The following is a 17,160-nucleotide window of genomic DNA, read 5'->3' on the forward strand; positions in this document are numbered from 1 at the left end:
ACCCAGAGGACACATGTTCCTGGGAGAGGTGGAGGGGCGGGCCTGGCAGAGCTACCTCCTCGCGAGGGGACGCTGCCCAGGGGTGACCCATCTGTCACCTGTCGTCTAGCCTCTGTCGACCACCTGCCAACCTGTCATCCTCGTCCATCCACCCATCACCTCTCTCTCAGGCTGAGCACACGCTGCTCTGGCCCCCGCGGCCCCGCGCTCCTGCACCACGGGCCGTGCCCCTCCCCCCTCCAGGTCCCCCCTGCCTCCCACCTTCCCCAGTGTCTCTCCAAGGCTGCCCTCGGTCTCCACAAGCTCATCTCCTCCCCACCCCCGCCCCCTCACTCACTCGTGACTGGACCCGCCTGGCTCACCAGCACCAGTGAGGGAGGAGGTCTGCAGCAGACATTCACTGGGCACCAACTGTATGCCAGACATGGTGCCAAGGACACAGGCCACAGGTGGTGGCACCTGCTGGGAGAGCCAGGCCAGACCCGTGGCCCAGAAACAAGCAGAAGGGAAGGCGTACACGGGGGGCCCTCTCCTCCCCCAGTTCAAGCCTCTCTCTCGGATCCTCAGGGTGACTGGCCTTAGGACCCTCCCTCTCTGTGGGCCGCCCTGGACTTGAGGCAGGCCCGGCCGGGGTGGGCAGGGCTCAGACGCGGGCCCGGGGGGACACTATGGATGGCGATGCCAGCCCGTGGCGCCCAAGTTGGAGTAGAGCCGAGCAGCCTCTGTGACAGTGACTGGCGGAGAGGGTCAGGAGGACCTGCAGGACGTGAGCCCCACCCTGGAGAGCGGCCACATGCCGAGGCCTGAGATGGGAGCGCATCTGGAGTGAGGGCCGGGGGGCCAGAGGGGCCGTCGAGCCTCGAGCCTGGGAGCCGGCAGGTGGGGAGGTGTGGGGTGCCGGGGACGGGGTGCTGGGGGGACCAGGGCACACAGACCCACCCACCACCCCTTGCTGTCCCCAGTGCCCCAGCACCTTCGGAGGCCAGCCCGGCTCGGTGACTGGGGCTCAGTCCAGTCATCTGGGGTTCGCCCCTCTGGTGGTGCACTGACGGACTTCCTGTCCTGGCCCAGGGAGGGGCTAGGCCATCTGCTGGCCACGTGCATGGTGCCACCCCACGTGACTACCGGCTAGTCCACACCGCAGGCCGCAGGCCACTCTGGGCAACCCCAGGGGCGTTGTGCAGGGCAGGACTGGGCCAGGGGAACATCCCGGGACACTGGAGATGGCCGGGGGAGAGGGGCAAGGGAGACAGAGGGGGTGCACCGGGTGGGCTGGCAGGAGGGCCAGGTTGTGTAGACAGGTCACAGACGTGAGCCTGACCTCCTGCTGCTTCCGGCAAAAGCCGCGTCAGTCAGCGCAGGTGAGCCGGGCTCCCGGTAGCAGGAGAAGTGAGCTAGCTACCCGCCCCCCCCCCCTCCCCGCCCCCTCTCCCCCCCCACCGCAGGGCCATTCCCAAGTTTGTGACCTCGGCACCACCAGACCCCAGGGCTGCCTGCCCCTGCCCAGCGGGGCCCCATCAGCTCCTCTGCGAACACATGTCCACCCTCTGCCCACCTGCCCCTCATGCTTCTTCATGGATTTTGTCTCACACATGGATCAGGACACAGACATGCTCACGGGAGCAGAGGGCTTCCCCAGGGCCCCAGCTCCGAGGCCACCAGCCCTTCTCGACCTCGAGTCATTCACTTCCTCATGCTTTTTCCTGAGTAAAGCCCAGGACTGGACCACCTTACCCACCAGCACTTCTGTTTATCGATCACTTTGTGCGAGCTGACCACAGTCACCTGAATATTTTTAGGGAGGGACCTGGGGCTGGAAAGTTTCCCACCTGGAGGACCAGGCGAGGGTCCTGTCACACCAAGGACATGAAGGGGTGCCGGTGTGGGTTGGGAAAGGGGACGAGGGGGCAGAGTGCGAGGGCTCAGGCCCTGGAGTTCGCAGGGGTGGACCGAGAGAAGAGGGGACTCCAGCCAGCATGGGGACCCTCAGGACAGATGCCCTGGAGCCAACACTGGCACTTCGGGGGTCTCTGTGGGTCGCGGCCCGCCCAGCACCAGACCCCCTTCCCTCAGCCTCCTCGGCCTGATTGGCCAGCAGCACTGGGCACCCCGCAGTGAGCCAGGTTGTAGGTGCAGAGAGGCTGCAGGAAATCCGAGAGCACTGGAACTTTCCATGAGGCCAGGGGGTCACGGGCCCAGTGCCCTGAGGGCATATGGTGACACCTGGCTGTCCCTCCAACCCAAGGTCATCCTGCACACTGTCCTTCCAACCTCTTCAGAGGGTCCAGGTCTTGGCTTCTGACCCCAAAGCCACCGAAGTGGACGAGGGACCAGTGTCCCTCCTGCGGCACTGACACAGCCCCCCAAGCCAGTGGTCCTACACATGCCCCCGCCCCCACGGGCCTGAGGGAGCACCTGGAGGCCCAGGCCTGAGCAGGGGAGTGTGTATGCAGGGTCTGCTCTGCTGTGAAGAGTCTGTGGGATGCCTGGCAGCAGTGTAGACGAGAACACAGCACACAGACCCGTGGGCGGTGTAGATGAGAACATAGCACACGGGCAGGTCTGCAGCGTAGACAAGAGCCCAGCGCACAGACACGACTGCAGGGCCCAAGACAGGGGAGGAGGTGCATTAGCTTTATTGGTCACTGGTGCTTATAAAAGTGGGGGCTCTGCCCCGTCACTGCTGGTGGAAGGCATGGGCAGGGCCCGTGGCCCAGGGCGCTTGAGGTCCAGAGTCCCGGGTCAGGAAGCACAGACGCCACAGGTCATCAGCATGGGGGGCTCGAGGCCAGATGCTTGTTGCGCTGGCAGAGGGTGGGGGTCTCCTTGTCCCTCTGGAAACGTCCTGAGGCCAACGCCGACCGGGCCTCTCATCCCCATCCTTGGGCCGCTGTGTGTCCATGCCAGCCACGGCCCTTCCCCAGTTCGGCCTCCTGGGCCCGACTCCGGGGGCCCTGCGCTGGCCTGCAGGGGCCTAACCCCTGGCGGCTCGTCCCAGGACACGGTCTAGCGGGCCCGCCCGGGCTCTTCCAGTTTCGGGAAGGGCCTCTCACAGGGACGTGGGCCTCAAGGGTGAAGCGGCTCCTGGGACCTGGGTGGCTGTGGCCAGGTGCGATCTGGGGGCATCTGCCGAGCAGGGAGAGGAGGGGTGTGAGGGCCACCCTGTCTGGAGGGGCCTCTAGCTCCATTCTGTTCATCCCCTGTTGGCAGCGTGTCTGGCATCCAGCCCACGAGCTTTGGAGCCACTACAACTCCAGAGCCAGAAGGGCCCAATTCTGCCTTGGGCAAGCCTCAGTTTCCCCTCCCGGGTCACTGTCAGGGCTGAAAGGGGGGCCTCAGAGAGCAGACCCGTGTGACCCTCTCTGGGCTGATGCTCAGGGAGGGCCAGGACCGTGTTTAATCACGATTAATAAATGGCCTGGTCATCACGCCATGAGCAAGAGAGCAGGCTGGCATCCAGAGGATTCTGGGGGAGATGGACCTAACAACAAGGCAGGGCCAGCAGGCAGGCAGTGAGCTGGGACTCCCATGGCTGGCCAGTGGGAAATGGACACGTGTGGGCCCTGCTCCCGGGTCCCACCTCAACCTCCGGCTGGCCCCCCTGGAAGTTTTCTTTCATGCGCCCGACACACAGGCAGTGTCCAGGCAGCCCGCTGTCCACTCGGCCGCGGTGCCGGACTGGTGGCTGTCTGTCAGCAGTGCCCACCCCTTCTCTGGGGCGGGCCTGACGAGCAACCGCTGGGCCCGAGGCCGCACGTACCTGTGGTGTGCGGCCCCGGCCACGGCCCCCCGTGCAGCACACATGACACACGCTGGGCCTGCTGACCCGCATTCGCCCTTGAGGCAGCCCCTCGGGCCCCGAAGAGTGCATGGAACCAGGGTCCCCCGCCCACGGCAGCTCCTGCTCCTGGGTAGGGCAACCCTGGGTGGGTGCTCGCCTCCGAGCAAGGACAGGGGATGAGCCCGGGGACGGTGCACACGGCCGGCGGCGCCCCACAGGACCGACGCGGGTCACGAGGGTCCGCTCGTGGGTCAGCGGGTGCCCGGGCGGCCTCGCGGCGGAGACGGACCCGCCCGGGGGCCGGCAGGTGGACGGCAGCAGGCGGGTCCCTCCCTGGCTCACCTGAACCCCTACTGCCGGGGTGCTGCGTCCATCACGGGCTTCTGGACGCCAAAGGCAGTGATGAAGATGTTGACCACGACAATGATGAAGACTAGGCCGGTGGCCAGGTTGTTGAGGAAGTCCAGCTTGGCATGCTTCGCGGGGTTGTTGAGGTCGTACCTGACTGTGGGCGGAAGGGAGCCGACGCTGCACCGGGGCCTGCGGCGCCTGGGGCCTGCCGCCACGCTCGGACCGCTTTCCAGGCCTGCGGCCTCAGCCCCGCAGCCCCTTCTCCAAGAACGGAAGCTCAGAGGTGTCCGTCTGGGAGCAGAAGAGACGGCCCGAGGCCCAGGTGTGGATTTGAGGGCACAACGCGCTGGCGCTGAACGCACCCAGGCAGGCGCCTATCTGAGCACTGCGGGCAGTGGCCTAGTGACTGTCACGTGGGCCCAAAGCCCTGCCCTTACCCCCACTTCATGGATGAGGCAACCGAGGCCCGCGGGGGTCAGGTACCTGCCCGAGGTCACACAGCCAGCCGTGGAGGTGAGCCCTGACCCTCCCCCCGGGGGAAGGACCACCAGCTAGTCCCCGTAGACCACGTTCTCCCGCAGCCTCGCTCGGGTGGGTGGAGGGACAGAGACGGGGGGGCCACCTCCTGACCACATGGCTGAGTGGGGGCTGCCCCGGGGCCCTCCCCCGCCGGGGCCCCAGCCCAGGCTCACACCGAGGAAGATGAGCAGCACGCCCACGCCGATCTGCAGCACGAGGGAGATGGAGATGAGGACCACCAGGGGCATGAAGAAGGCGAAGCCGGGGCCCTGCTCGATGACGGCCTTCAGCTGGGACGCGTTGGCCATCAGCAGCGCGATGTCCAGCATGCTCTCCGCCGCGCTCTTCTTGTTGGCGTAATGGTTCACGTTAATGGGCCGGTTCCTGCCCCAGCGGGATGGCTGCGGGGAGGGGTTGGTCAGCCTGTGCCACCCCCCCCACCCGGCCTGTGCTGCCCCCCACCGCCTGTGCCCTCCCCCCCCCCCCCGGGGCAGGGGGTGGGGCTCCGTGGGGCCTGCAGGTGAGGCCCAGGGCCCCAGAGGGAAGGGCTCCTTGACAGATCAGAGTCCGGACAGGGCTGTGCAGCCCCTGTAAGACAACCCCCCCCTTCCCGAATCAAGTCCCCTAGGAGACCAAGCTGCAGCCTCGGCACATGTGCTGGTCTGGCCCCGGGTGGAGCCTCTGGCCCCCTGCCTGGCACAACCCCACCGGGGCCCCCGCCTGCCCTCCTCCGGCCCGGCGCCTGCCCTCCTCCGGCCCGGCGGGGCCGGGGCGGGGGGGGGGCCAGGGCAGGAAGTGAAGTGTAGGCACCAGAACCCTGCTCGCTCCCCCAGCCACCTACCAAAGCGGGGTAGAGTCAAACTGAGCTGCTTTTTTAATTTTTATGTATTTACTTTTATTGTACTTTTTTTTAAGTTTATTTATTTTGGGAGAGACAGAGCGGGAGGGGGGCAAACATGAGTGGGGGAGAGGCAGAAAGAGAGGGAGAGAGAGAATCCCAAGCAGGCTCTGTACTGTCAGCGAAGATTCCGACCTGCGGCTAGAATTCTGAACCGTGAGATCATGACCCGAGCTGAAAGCAAAGCGTCAGGTGCCCAACCAACTGAGCCACCCAGGCGCCCCGCATTTTTATTATCATTATTTTTAATTTTTTTAATGTTTGTTTTTGAGAGAGAAAGAGAAAGAGACAGAGACAGAGCACGAGCAGGGGAGGGGCAGAGAGAGAGGGAGACACAGAATCCGAAGCGGGCTCCAGGCTCTGAGCTGTCGGCACAGAACCCAACACAGGGCTCGAACTCAGGAACCATGAGATCATGACCTGAGCCCAAGTTGGACGCTTAACTGACTGAACCACCCAGACGCCCCCCTAATTTTTTTTTTTTAATTTTTTTTTTCAACGTTTTTTATTTATTTTTGGGACAGAGAGAGACAGAGCATGAACGGGGGAGGGGCAGGGAGAGAGGGAGACACAGAATCGGAAACAGGCTCCAGGCTCCGAGCCATCAGCCCAGAGCCTGATGCGGGGCTCGAACTCACGGACCGCGAGATCGTGACCTGGCTGAAGTCGGACGCTTAACCGACTGCGCCACCCAGGCGCCCCAATTTTTATTTTTAAAAACAATTTTAAACCACTTTATCGAGGTGTGATTGCCATACAAAAAGCCGTACACAATTAACGTAGACAACTTGGAGCCTCAGGAGTTAAGTGCACACCCAGGACACCCTGGCGGCCCCCAGAAGCCTCCTCTTGCCCTTTCATTCATTACCATGCTCTGTGATGAGGCTTGTGACGCCTTCTGTCCAGGAGGTGCCTGTGCCTGAGAACATCGCTGGGCCTCAGGCCACTCCTGGAGCCCTCCGTGCCCCGCCCAGGGGTCACCACCTCCAGGAAGCCCCTCTCTCCTGGGCACAGCTGCCCCCGGCTGGCCCCTCCCCAGCCCCCCAGGACGCACCCGCACCCCTCGGCCCTGAGCCACCAGGCCCTGCACCGCGCCTCCTGGGGCACGGGGGAGATCGCGTTTCCGAAGTCATGAAAGATGCAGGCTGGAGGCAGGCTGCAGGGGAGGGGCAAAAGCAGCATTCTCTGCCCCCTGTACCTTCTGCGGCTGGAAACTTCACCCCGGAAAATGCTGAACTACGGGGGTGGGTGTGGGGCAGGGGCGGGGGCGGGGCAGGGGTCGTTTTTGCCCTGTGTCTTACTTACTAAACTTAATCTCATCTAGAATAGTGTACCAGGAGGAAGGGAGAATGGGCGTGTGGAACAGCGGCAGTCGGGCAGCCCCGCCTTCATTCAGCCCGGAGGCTGAGTAGCAGAGGCACTAGGTTTAAAATTCCAGATCCAAGCACTGGGCCCTCGACCCAGCCCCGCCTCCACCCTGCACTGCTGACTGCGGCGCTCCACACACAGCAGCCCCACCGGGGTCCCGGCTTGGCCTCTTCACGCGAGCCTCCAGCTGTGCCCACAGCTGTGGGGGGGGGCCACCCCCAGGCCGCACACGCCCCAGCCCGCTGCCTAAGGGCCTGTGTGCCCACAGCGGGCGGCTGGGCTGGCCACGCCTCATCACGTGGGCGCTGCTGCGAGGGGCGGGCGTCCCTCGCCTGTGGCGGGAACGTGCTCCTGTCACAAACCACAAGTGCCAAAGCACCTTCCCTCAAGGCCACCACAGTGCTGTCCTGGTCTCCAGTCCTGGAGAAGAGAGCCGGGCGCAGACCTTTGGAGGGGCTCCCACCTGCTGGGGGCAGGGTGGCCAGGTACATATACGCCCAAGAGCACACACCCATCAGCACGTGTATGTGTACACGTATATAAACACGTAAACACGCATGCACGTATAAACACGCACAAGCAGACACACGTGAGCAAATACGCACACATGCTCGGTGCACACGCATGTGGGCACATGCACATATTAACCTATAAACAGGCACACGCACACATGCACAGCCAGGCTGACTGTGCTGGCCTCTGGGCTGGAGGAAGAATTCCCTTTTATTCTGAGCCTTCCACAACCGTTCGAGTCCTTTACAGCCACACGCACACTCAAACACAGAATGACACGTCAGTGCCCCCAGCACGGGGACCCTGTGTCCCCACTCTCCCCTGTCCTGGGTGCCCCTGGCCCGTCCTCACGCTCACTGTGGGGAAACTGAGGCTAGCACAGGAAGCACTTTATCCAAAGCAGAGACCAAGGGAGGGCTGCGCTTTGACCCGTGTTCCCCTCGGGCCTGCAGAGGGGGCTGGGGCTGGGGCTGGGATCAGGGCCGGCCAGGTGGAGCTGTGCACTCACTCGGCCACTGTTCCGCAACCCCCACCCCCACGGCTCCAGTGGTGTGACCTTAGGACAGCCAGCACCCTCTGGGCCTCAGTCTCCGTGTGCGACCCCCTCTGGGCCTCAGTCTCCGTGTGTACAACCCCCTCTGGGCCTCAGTCTCCGTGTGTGCAACCCCCTCTGGGCCTCAGTCTCCGTGTGTCTGACGGGGCCAGGAGCAGGCATCCTAAGGTTCTGGTGGATCTGGCCACTGCCTCAGGGCCCCGAGTGGCAAGCACGCCCCTCCTGGTGCAGGGCACTTCCTGCCCACGCGGCCATCTGCTTCCTGTTCAACCCGTGCAGGGATAAGGGGCGCCAGCCAGGAGGCCAGTCAAGCCCCGCTCACCACAGCCTGGCTGTGTGGCCTCGACAACGTGCTCCCTGCAGCTGGCCTCAGTCTCCCCATCTGTGTGCCCCGGGCCGCACTCTGGGAAGCCCCCCTCTAGTGGACAGGGAGCATCAACCCTCCAACCTGGCCTGTCTGCCCCAGAGAGCCCGCTGTCCCGGGCACAGTCTAGCGGGGCAGGGTGGGAAGGCCGCCGGAGCCCTTGGTCTGAACTGCCAGCCTGGCTGCCGGGAGCCACGCTGGGAACCTCCCACACAGACCTCTGCCCGTGACCTGAGTAGCGCAGGGAACAAACACCCTGGTTAATGTGTCCCCAGGGCCAGGAGGACTTCCCCCAAACCTCAACGGTGGTATCGGGAGCCGGGCGAAGCGGCAGGTGAGCGCTGGAGTTCTCCCCCTAAAATCCAGGAAGGAGCCTTGCGGGTTGGGAGCCAGGGCCCAGGAGGGAGGCCCGCCTTCTGTGGACCGAGGGCCTGGGGGCGTTCGCAGCTAGCCCAGGGCCACAGTGCTGTCCTCAGCCCGGACAGGGAGGGAACTGGGACGGATGTGAGCCCAGATCTGCAGCGCCCAAGTGCCTGCTTCGGCCGTAGCTTCACGGATACACTCCAGTCCAGCCCAGGCTCGGGTAGAGGAGACGGAGTGCCCGCCCCAGCCTCCAGCTCCCCGGGGAGTTGAGGCCAGGCCTGGGAGGAGCCAGGGGACTGGGTTGCTGACCGCCGCCCATCGTGCCCGCCCTGACTGCTGCGTGGAAGTGTGGAACGGGAGCCCCTGCCCAGAACCCACCTTCCTGTTTCCGGAAGAGACCAAGGCCCCCACCAAATCCATGGCGTCCATCGGCTGCTCTGTGAGGAGCTAGGGTAGGACTCCCGCTGGCACCTCTCCCCAAGACCCCTGAATCCCACACCAGGGTTCTGTGCCTCAGTTTCCTCATCTGCAAAATGGGCGATCAGACTGAATGAGGGGTGCAGAGGCCCTTTGGTCTGTTGGAGCCCAGCCAGCCAGGGCAGACGGCCTCCTAAATGAGCTGCACGGATTTGGACCAATAGATCCGAACAACAAGAGAAAGGACAAGCCCAGGAAATGGCCGTGTGCCCTGAGCAGGACCCAGGGGTCTGGCCCACCACAGCTCCTCTGCTTGGGCACAGTTGGTGCCGGTGGGAACGGGGCTCTGGAGTCCTTCCCTCTGGGGAGGGACCTGAGAACAAAGGTGGGTCTGGCAAGACCTGGGGTGTCCCTCATCTGACCCACCCATCTGGCCATGTGCCATCGCTCATGCCTGGCACGGAGGCCACAAGGCCAGCACTGAGAGGTGTCTCGCTCCACGTCAGTGTCCCTGTCCGTGTCCCCACAGGAAGTCTCGGTGGGGGGGGGGGGGGCAGTTTCCCACAGCAGCTGGGCCATGGGCTGGGCAGACCTGCTTCCTGTGGGCTCAGCACTGGCCGGCAGTGACCCCGAGGCCTTTTAGAACTTGGCCAAGACCCTGCCAGCCTCAGGATCTTTCCGGGAAAGCAGAAGTGAGGGAGAGAGCCCAGATGCAGCCCCCGGAGCCACACCCCACCCCCCTGCTCCCCCCCTGCTGTGTCCTCCGCTGGCTGTGGCCCCAATGGCCACCACAAGGTCCAATGCAGCTGCCCCCAAGCCAAGACGCACCCCGGGCATGACACGGCCAAGGGCCATTTCACACAACATTCAGGTTTGCTACTCGTCCTGCCACCAGCCGCAGGTGAGAGAGACACCAGCTCTCTTCGGCAGGGGCCCCGGGCAGCCTGGCCTCCGTGAGGGCCGTGGGGGCACAGGCACGGGGTGAGGAGCACCTGCGGGGTCCATCTGCTCAGCGGTTGCACGGAGGGCTCTTCCCTGAGCCCGGCCACCCTGGGAAGTGAGTGACCCTGCCCCACTTCCCACTAGAGGACACTCCAGCCCCCAGCGGGCGTCCTGAGGCTGACAGGGGCTTTCGGCCTGGGCCTCCCAGTCAGCACCGCCCGCCGCCAGGGCTGTGCTGGGGACACGGGACCAACCTAGCCCACCCGCTCTGCCATCCAGGGCTCCTGTTCCACTCGCGCATCCAAAGACCCCAGGGGTCGCCCCTCTCGCCAGTGAGACCTCCTCACACAGGTGCCGGAGGCTCAGATTTGAGCAGGTGCTGTGAAGGAAAGGCTGTGCCTGTCCACAGGGGTCCCGCCACGGGGAAAGGTGCCTCCCTGGAGTCATCACCAGCAGCGGGCAGGAACGTGGACACTGTGCCCAGCACACACACGAGCCCATGTGGTCCTCACCACGACCTCTGACGAAAGACATTGCTACCATCCAACATCACAGAGGGGAAACCGACACAGAGTAACGTCCCGCAAACACAACAAGGCAGGTCCTGAAGGTGGGAGGGCGAGGCAGAGGCTGGGGAGTGGCGCTACGTGGGTCTGGGCCGCAGGCACGGTGAGATCCTTCCAGGAGACCCCACACCCACACCCACACCCACACTGGCTCTCGGGGGCCATGGAAGGGCCTGACCTCCTGTCACACTCGTTCTCCCCAGACTTGCTTGGGCCTTTCCCTTGCTGTTCTCTCTGCTTGGGATGTCCTTTCCCACACGGCAGACGGCCATGCCGCACCACAGTCGGGTCCTGCAGCACGCAGCGCCAGCAGCCCCCTGTGCAGGAGCCCTCCTGACCCCCCTGTCCCCCACCCACACAGCAGGGCTCCAGGCTCTGGCCTTGGTTTCTCCGCCTGGGCTCGTCTCAGCACTGACGTAGCGGCTCAGTGATGATGGGGGAGGCATCTCCCACCTGACCTCCCTGGGCCTGGGATTCACAGGACCCTGCCTGCCAAAGCTGAGGGGAGCAGAGAGAGGCTGGACTGGAAGGCGCAGCCACAGGTTGGGAGGTGAGCAGGATCCCTCCTTTCCAACTGGGGTGTGGGGGGGGGGTCGGATTATTTCTCCCTTTCCAGACGGTGCACAGGAGGCCCTGAGAGGTGAGGCAGCCTCCCCGAGTATGCACACCCACAGCTCTGAAGTGCTTCCATGCCAGGGCAGGCCACTCAAGGACCTTCTCGGTCCTCAGTTTCCTCACCACCAACCCAGGGACAAACATCCTGTGCCACCCTAGGGCCTTCAGGCTTTCCTGAAGGGTCAGCACAGAGGCTGGGCCCCAGAAAGCCTCTGTCAAGAACAGACAAGGATGCAGAGAATGGAGAGGATCAGTGGGGTCACCAGCACACAGGGGGCCTGCCCTGCCATCGGGGTCTCACTCACCCCAATGTCCTCCCCCACCCCCAACCCGGCCTATTCCCCACAGCTGAGCCGCGCTGCCCCAGCCCGGTTCACATGGCTGGGAGACGGCCATCCCTGCCCCCATCGCCAGGGGGTCAGAAAGTGAAAGAATGTTCAAAGTCAACAAGTCACCAGAGAGTCATGCCCAGGACTGCATCACAAACAGAGGTGCTGGAGAAGCTCTGGGCCCAGGGAACAGGGCACGGACAGCCCCACCCCCCGCCCCCCACAGGACCCAGGGGCAGCGGGGGAGCCACCACTTGTAAAGTGGAAGTCGGGACCCCTGCCAGCGCCTGTCCCATGCCCACGGCCGTCCGAGGCCAGGAGTGCATGTTTTGCAGAGGCCGCGGCGGAGACAGGAGCGGAGCCACAGCGGCCTCAAGTTCCCCATCGGGGCACGCACTGGATAGTGCGGTGGCGGCAAACACAGCGGGTGACGTAACCGTCTGCCCGCTGCTGGCCCCGGGCCCGGAGGCTGGGATCCTGCGCGTCCGGGCGCGCACGAGCGGGAGGGGATGCGGGGGCCGAAGTTAGAGGCCCGCACGGGAGGCGGGGGAAGGTGGCGCCCAGGCCACCCCGCCGCGCGGCTCGGCGTACGCACCTGCCGGCCCGCCCGGCGACCCCGGCGGCGTGGCCCTAGCCCCCGGACCGCACGTCGGACCCGACGGCGGGGGGGTGGGGGGGGACGCACGGGGAGCAGAGACCCCGGCACCCCGCAGTGCGGAAGCGGGCGCGCAGCCGGCCGGCGACCCCCGGTGCCCGGGGAGCAGCGGGCGCGGGGCCCAGAGAGGGCGGGCGCCGGCCAAGATCGCACAGCGGCGCGGGCGGGGCGGGGCTTACCGGGGCGTCCGGGGAGCCGGGCGAGCCCGGGCGCAGGTCGCCGTTGAGCTCCAACTCCTCGGTGCCCGATTCCATGGTGCGGCAGCCAGAGCCGCCTCGCTCCGGGCCTGAGCGCGGCCCGCGCCTGGGCCCCGGGGACCCCGCTGCGCTCCCGCCCTCGGCCCGCCCCCGGCCCGCCCCGGACTCCGCCCCCGGGCTCCGCCCCTCCGCCCCATCCGCCCCCAGACTCCGCCTCAGGACTCCGCCCCTCCGCCCAGCCGGGGCGGGCCCGCGGGACCCCGAGGACCCTCCCTCTCGCCGCGCGGGCGGGGGCGGGCCACGTCCGGCTCTGCCCACGTCTTGGACACTTTTAATCCACGAAATGAAGCCAAGAACCATCCTTCCCCGGGCCACTTCGCAAACTGCTGGGCGCGCCAGGAAGGCGAGCGCGCCGCTGCCAGGGAGTGGGGGTTCTCGGGCGCCCCACGCCCCCGGGGCCGATCCGCACGCTCAGGAGGTGGGGGGGGGGGCGGTGGGGGCAGCAGAGGGCCGCTTGGTGCAGCCCCCGCCCTGTTGGCGCAGCCTCCGTGTTCCCAGGCGGGAGACAGGTCCTCTGGTCTGGGGTGGCGCCCCGTGCCAGGGCGGGCCGCTGCCGGCGGCCAGAGCGCGTTGGCTCCCCCAGGCCTTGGCTCAGTCGGCCGCTGTTTCCCAGGGCGCCCGGCAAGACGCGGGCCGCTCCCAGGCGTCGGAAGCCAGGCGGGTGCGCGGGGGCCCGGAGGGGCCGGGCGTTACCTCCCGGGGCCACTGTGTCCTCGAGTCCTGACCCTGAGCCTGCTGCCAGGCCCAGCCGCTTTTACCACTCCCACTTCTTCCGCGGTGTCTGCCGACGTCTCCGCCAAAGCACCCTAGTGTCCGTGAGCAGGGCCACTGGCCCCCTTGACCCTCCCCGCGCCCCTGGCTGGGGTCCCTCTAGGCTGCCGGACTCTATAACCCTGAACCACCATAGCTGTGTGGGCTGGGGCAGGTGACTGGACCTCTCTGTCTCGGCTTCCCCATCCGTGATGCGGGAATGGTCCTCTTAGGCCCTGTGGGCTGATTATCCCCCCACCCCCACCCCAAGAAGGTAAGTAGCAGTGCCCCAGGTCAGGAAGCAGCGAGTTAAGTGGGTGAATTAGCTGGAGTTGGAGGCTTGTTCATTCATCAGGTCGTCATGGAACGCCTACTGTATGCCCGGTCCTGTTCTAGACACAGAGCTGCGACAAGGTGGGGGGGGGGGGGGCAAGGTTTGTGGGACAGGCAGGAACCAGCCCCCAGCAGCCCTGCGTGGGGCCAGGTACGTGGCTTTTCTTACAGCCTCGGGAGGTAGGCTCTCCCCCGCTGGCCTGATGGGGGGGATGGGAAACTGAGGAAGGGGGAGTGGGGGGAGGCCAAGAAGGAGGAGCTCAGAACTTCTGGGGCCTTTGCAGGCCGTCTAAGCGGTCGACTGGATGCCCCCCCAGCAGGTCTGCGTGGCCAGCAGAAGGGCACCGTGGGTGTGGGAACCCAGTTCCTGGTCTGACCAGGATCGTCACCACACTCCAGGCTGAGACCTCCCCTCCCCCACCCCACGCCTCATCCCTGCTGGCAGAGGAGTTTTATAAGTGAAAGCAAAGGCATGGAAAATGCAAGTCACCCAGGGGATTTATCAGAAAAAGGGATCTTCCACGAAACCCTGGTCTGGGCCTCCTGTTGACCTTTCTCTTCTCCCTTGTGTGGGGGAGTAGCAGGGCCGGCAGGGGGGTAGCACCGCCCAGGTGGGGGGGCAGCCATCCCAGGGGGTGTCGGTCCTACCCACTTACCCCATACCCAGGTCTGTGAAGGAGCTGCCGTTGGCCCAATTCAAGGCTGAGGGAACTGAAGCCAGGGCAGGTGGTCCGTGCCTCAGTCCTGCTTTGGGCTGCCCTGAGCGGGGACTCTGCAGTGCCCCCCGGGGTCTGGGCAGGCCTGGGCACGGGGCCCCGTACAGCAACACACAGTTGTTCTCACAGAGCCCACACCTGACTGTTGACAAGTGGCCGAAAATGCAGAATTTTAAATGTTAGCACCTTTCACACAGAATGGCATAAACTCCCACCCCAGGGGCCACGCTGGCTCCTGGAGGGGCCAGGAGGGAGGGTCCTGAGGGTGCAGGGGAGGCTGGGCGGTGGGGAGAAGAGCCTCGGCCCCTTCCGTAGGTGAGAGGGTCTTGTCTTGGTGGGCCGTGTGGGGGCTGCGGATGGGAAGGCTCCGGGGGCCCTGGTCCCCCATCCTGAGCTTGTCTCTCCTGTGGGCCCCATGGCTGCTCAGAGCTGAGGTTCGCCATTCCCTTGGTCCAGAAGGAGGATGTCAGAAAAGGTCCTGGTGTAACGATTCAGCAGTTCACCTTCCGGGGGTCAAGGTCACAGCCCTCACAGCAGCGTCTCACCCTCCAGGCCCGCCCCCCACCCCATTGTGTGTCCTCGAGAGGGACTTCCTGGACGGCTGTGTCATCCTCATTTGCCTATGAAGTGTCTGCTTCCCTGACTGCTCCCAGCACGGACCCAAAGGGGCCGGGCCATCTTGCTGTGTGTCCTCACTACCTGCTTTCAGATTCTCCTGCAGAGACCGGATGCTGAACTGAAGAGAGGGTCCGTGGGCAGAGGATCACGGGGAGTGTCCCGGGCTGGCCGTGCTCCCGCAGAGAGGCGCAGAGACGTGGCGGAGAGGCTGCCCGTACAAGCAGCACACATACACTCAGAGTTAACCTGGCCCCACCGAGCTGCGTGACTAGGGAAACACTTCCCGTCTGACAAATGGGGGCGCTGAAGGTGAAGCACCCCAGCCCATAGAACACCAAGGCCAGTGCCCAGTGTGGGAGGGCCCTGGAGCCCCCGTGGGCCCCTGTCACCTGGACCAGGCCCCCCGGAGCTGAGAGCTGAGCACAGGAGCGGGGCAGCCCTGGTGGCAGCTTCATGCCCCAGGCGGGCAGAGAGCGGACGCCTGAGCAACACCCCTCCTGGCCAGGAAGGACACAGGCCTCCCCGCCGAGAGGCCTGCACCCCAGCCACCGCACCCGCCCTGGAGCCAGGGAGGAGCATCACCCGTGCCCCCGCATTACAGTGGGGAGGGCTCGACCCGTCGCCTCGGGCCTGGGAGGATGCACCTCCAGACAAACCGTATTTTGTGGACCGGAGCCTTAGAAGGCCGCGGGCTCCTGGCCGGTCTCCCTCTCTGAGAGGCGTGGATCCCTGTCGGTGGTGTTTCCACATACGGAGGGCAGGAACGGTGGGGGGAGAGGTGGCATGACCTGCCCAGGCCCCCCCAGCCCCGCAAGGCAGGCTGGCGCTCGGTCCGCCCGGGAGGCCCCGCCTCTCCCGCCTCCAGCAGGGCCCGGCCCGCCCGCACACGCCCAGCGCCAGGCAGAGCCCGGGGGTGACAGACACGCCTTGGGAGCTGGTGGCCCATGCCCACTGGCCCCCCTGGGGCACCATTACCTGGCGGCGGGTGGGCCGGGCTCTGTGCTCTGTCAGGTACTTTCGGGGACCACGGCTCCCACCAGATGGGTGCACGGGGCCAGGGGGTGGAGCAGGGCTGACCTTCCATTTCCAGAAGGACGGGGAAAGGAGGTCAGGCCTATGAGGAGGTGCTGTGCCACCGCCACACTTTATTTATTTGTAACTTTTTAAAAAGATTTTCCTTCAACGTTTATTTATTTCTGAGAGAGAGTGCACGCGTGCCTGTGCTTGCATGGTGGGGGAGGGGCACAGAAAGAGAGGGAGAGAGGATCCCAAGCAGGCTCCCCGCGCGGCTCCGTCCCATGAACTGCGAGATCACGACCTGACCGGAAATCAAGAGTCAGACGCTCAACCCGCCGAGCCCCCCAGGGGCCCCTTCTTCCCCACTTGAAAGACAGGAGCAGAGGAGCTTGCCAAGGTGGCACAGGCATGCCTGGGTCAAGGATGGCAACGGGCCAGGTGGTGCGAGCGGGACGCCCACGCAGGTGTGTGCACCACCTCCCACAGTCCCCCAGGGAGACGTGACACGCCCAAGACCACCCAGTATGGCGCAGCTAGCCCTAGAGGGCCCCGAGCCCCAAAACAAAGTGAGCGCCCACCGTGAGGGAGACACTGAGTTGTGGCCGCCCGTGTTTTGGAATGCCTTGTAGCCATTTACAGAGCAAGTGGGTGGCAGGCTGGCTGGCCTGGAGGGACCCGCCCGGTACCATGGAGAGAGAGCAGTGACAAGTGGCTTCTTCCTGAGGCCCTGACCCACCCGTCTGTCCTGCCCATTTGTGCACTGGGTTCTCCCAGAGCAGGGTGGGGCTGACTCACTTGTCATCTCCAGGCATCTTTACCCAGCAAAGCCTTTGTCCTCAGCAGCCAGGGCAAAGGGGGCAGGGTCAGCGGTCACCCCCACCGGCAGTTCTTCCCTTCTGTCTCTGTCACGGACTCCTGATTTTTAGCTTAGCAAGTGGCCTCCCAGAATAGAAGCTGTGTTTCCCAGCCTCTCCTGCTGCTAGGTGTGCCTGTGTGGCTACATTCTAGCAGTGGAAGGGGACGTGCAACATCAGGGAAGAGACCTTAAACAGAGGGGTTTTATTTTTTATTTTTTTAATTTTATGTATTACTTCCTTTACTTTTTACTTCCTCTTTCCTGCTGGGTGGAATACAGTTGTAATGGCCAGAGTTCCAGCAGCCACACTGGCCCACGAGGAGAACTTGGGCCTGGGAGTCTTACACAGCAGAGCTAAAGACAGAAGAAGCCATGGGGA

The 17,160-nt window shown here is 64.9% G+C and overlaps 1 protein-coding gene across 2 annotated transcripts; it reads right to left on the reverse strand.

Moving 5' to 3' along the window:
* Window positions 1-2,621: 2,621 nt before the first annotated feature.
* On the reverse strand, window positions 2,622-12,580 carry NINJ1 (ninjurin 1). 2 transcript variants are annotated; one of them, XM_042913466.1, is made up of 4 exons: window positions 12,414-12,577; window positions 4,827-5,052; window positions 4,124-4,286; window positions 2,622-3,126 (listed from the first exon to the last, which is right to left on the reverse strand). In XM_042913466.1, exons 1-3 carry the CDS (start codon window positions 12,486-12,488, stop codon window positions 4,132-4,134), a joined length of 456 nt encoding a protein of 151 aa, XP_042769400.1. In that variant the 5' UTR covers window positions 12,489-12,577; the 3' UTR covers window positions 2,622-3,126; window positions 4,124-4,131. The 2 variants fall into 2 exon arrangements, with proteins under 2 accessions (XP_042769400.1, XP_042769403.1); XM_042913469.1 differs by lacking the exon at window positions 2,622-3,126 and having other exon boundaries at window positions 4,200-4,286; window positions 4,825-5,052; window positions 12,414-12,580.
* Between the last annotated feature and the right edge of the window lie 4,580 nt (window positions 12,581-17,160).

The sequence above is a fragment of the Panthera leo genome, chromosome D4 (genome assembly GCF_018350215.1).
Source record: "Panthera leo isolate Ple1 chromosome D4, P.leo_Ple1_pat1.1, whole genome shotgun sequence".
NCBI lineage: Eukaryota > Metazoa > Chordata > Mammalia > Carnivora > Felidae > Panthera > Panthera leo.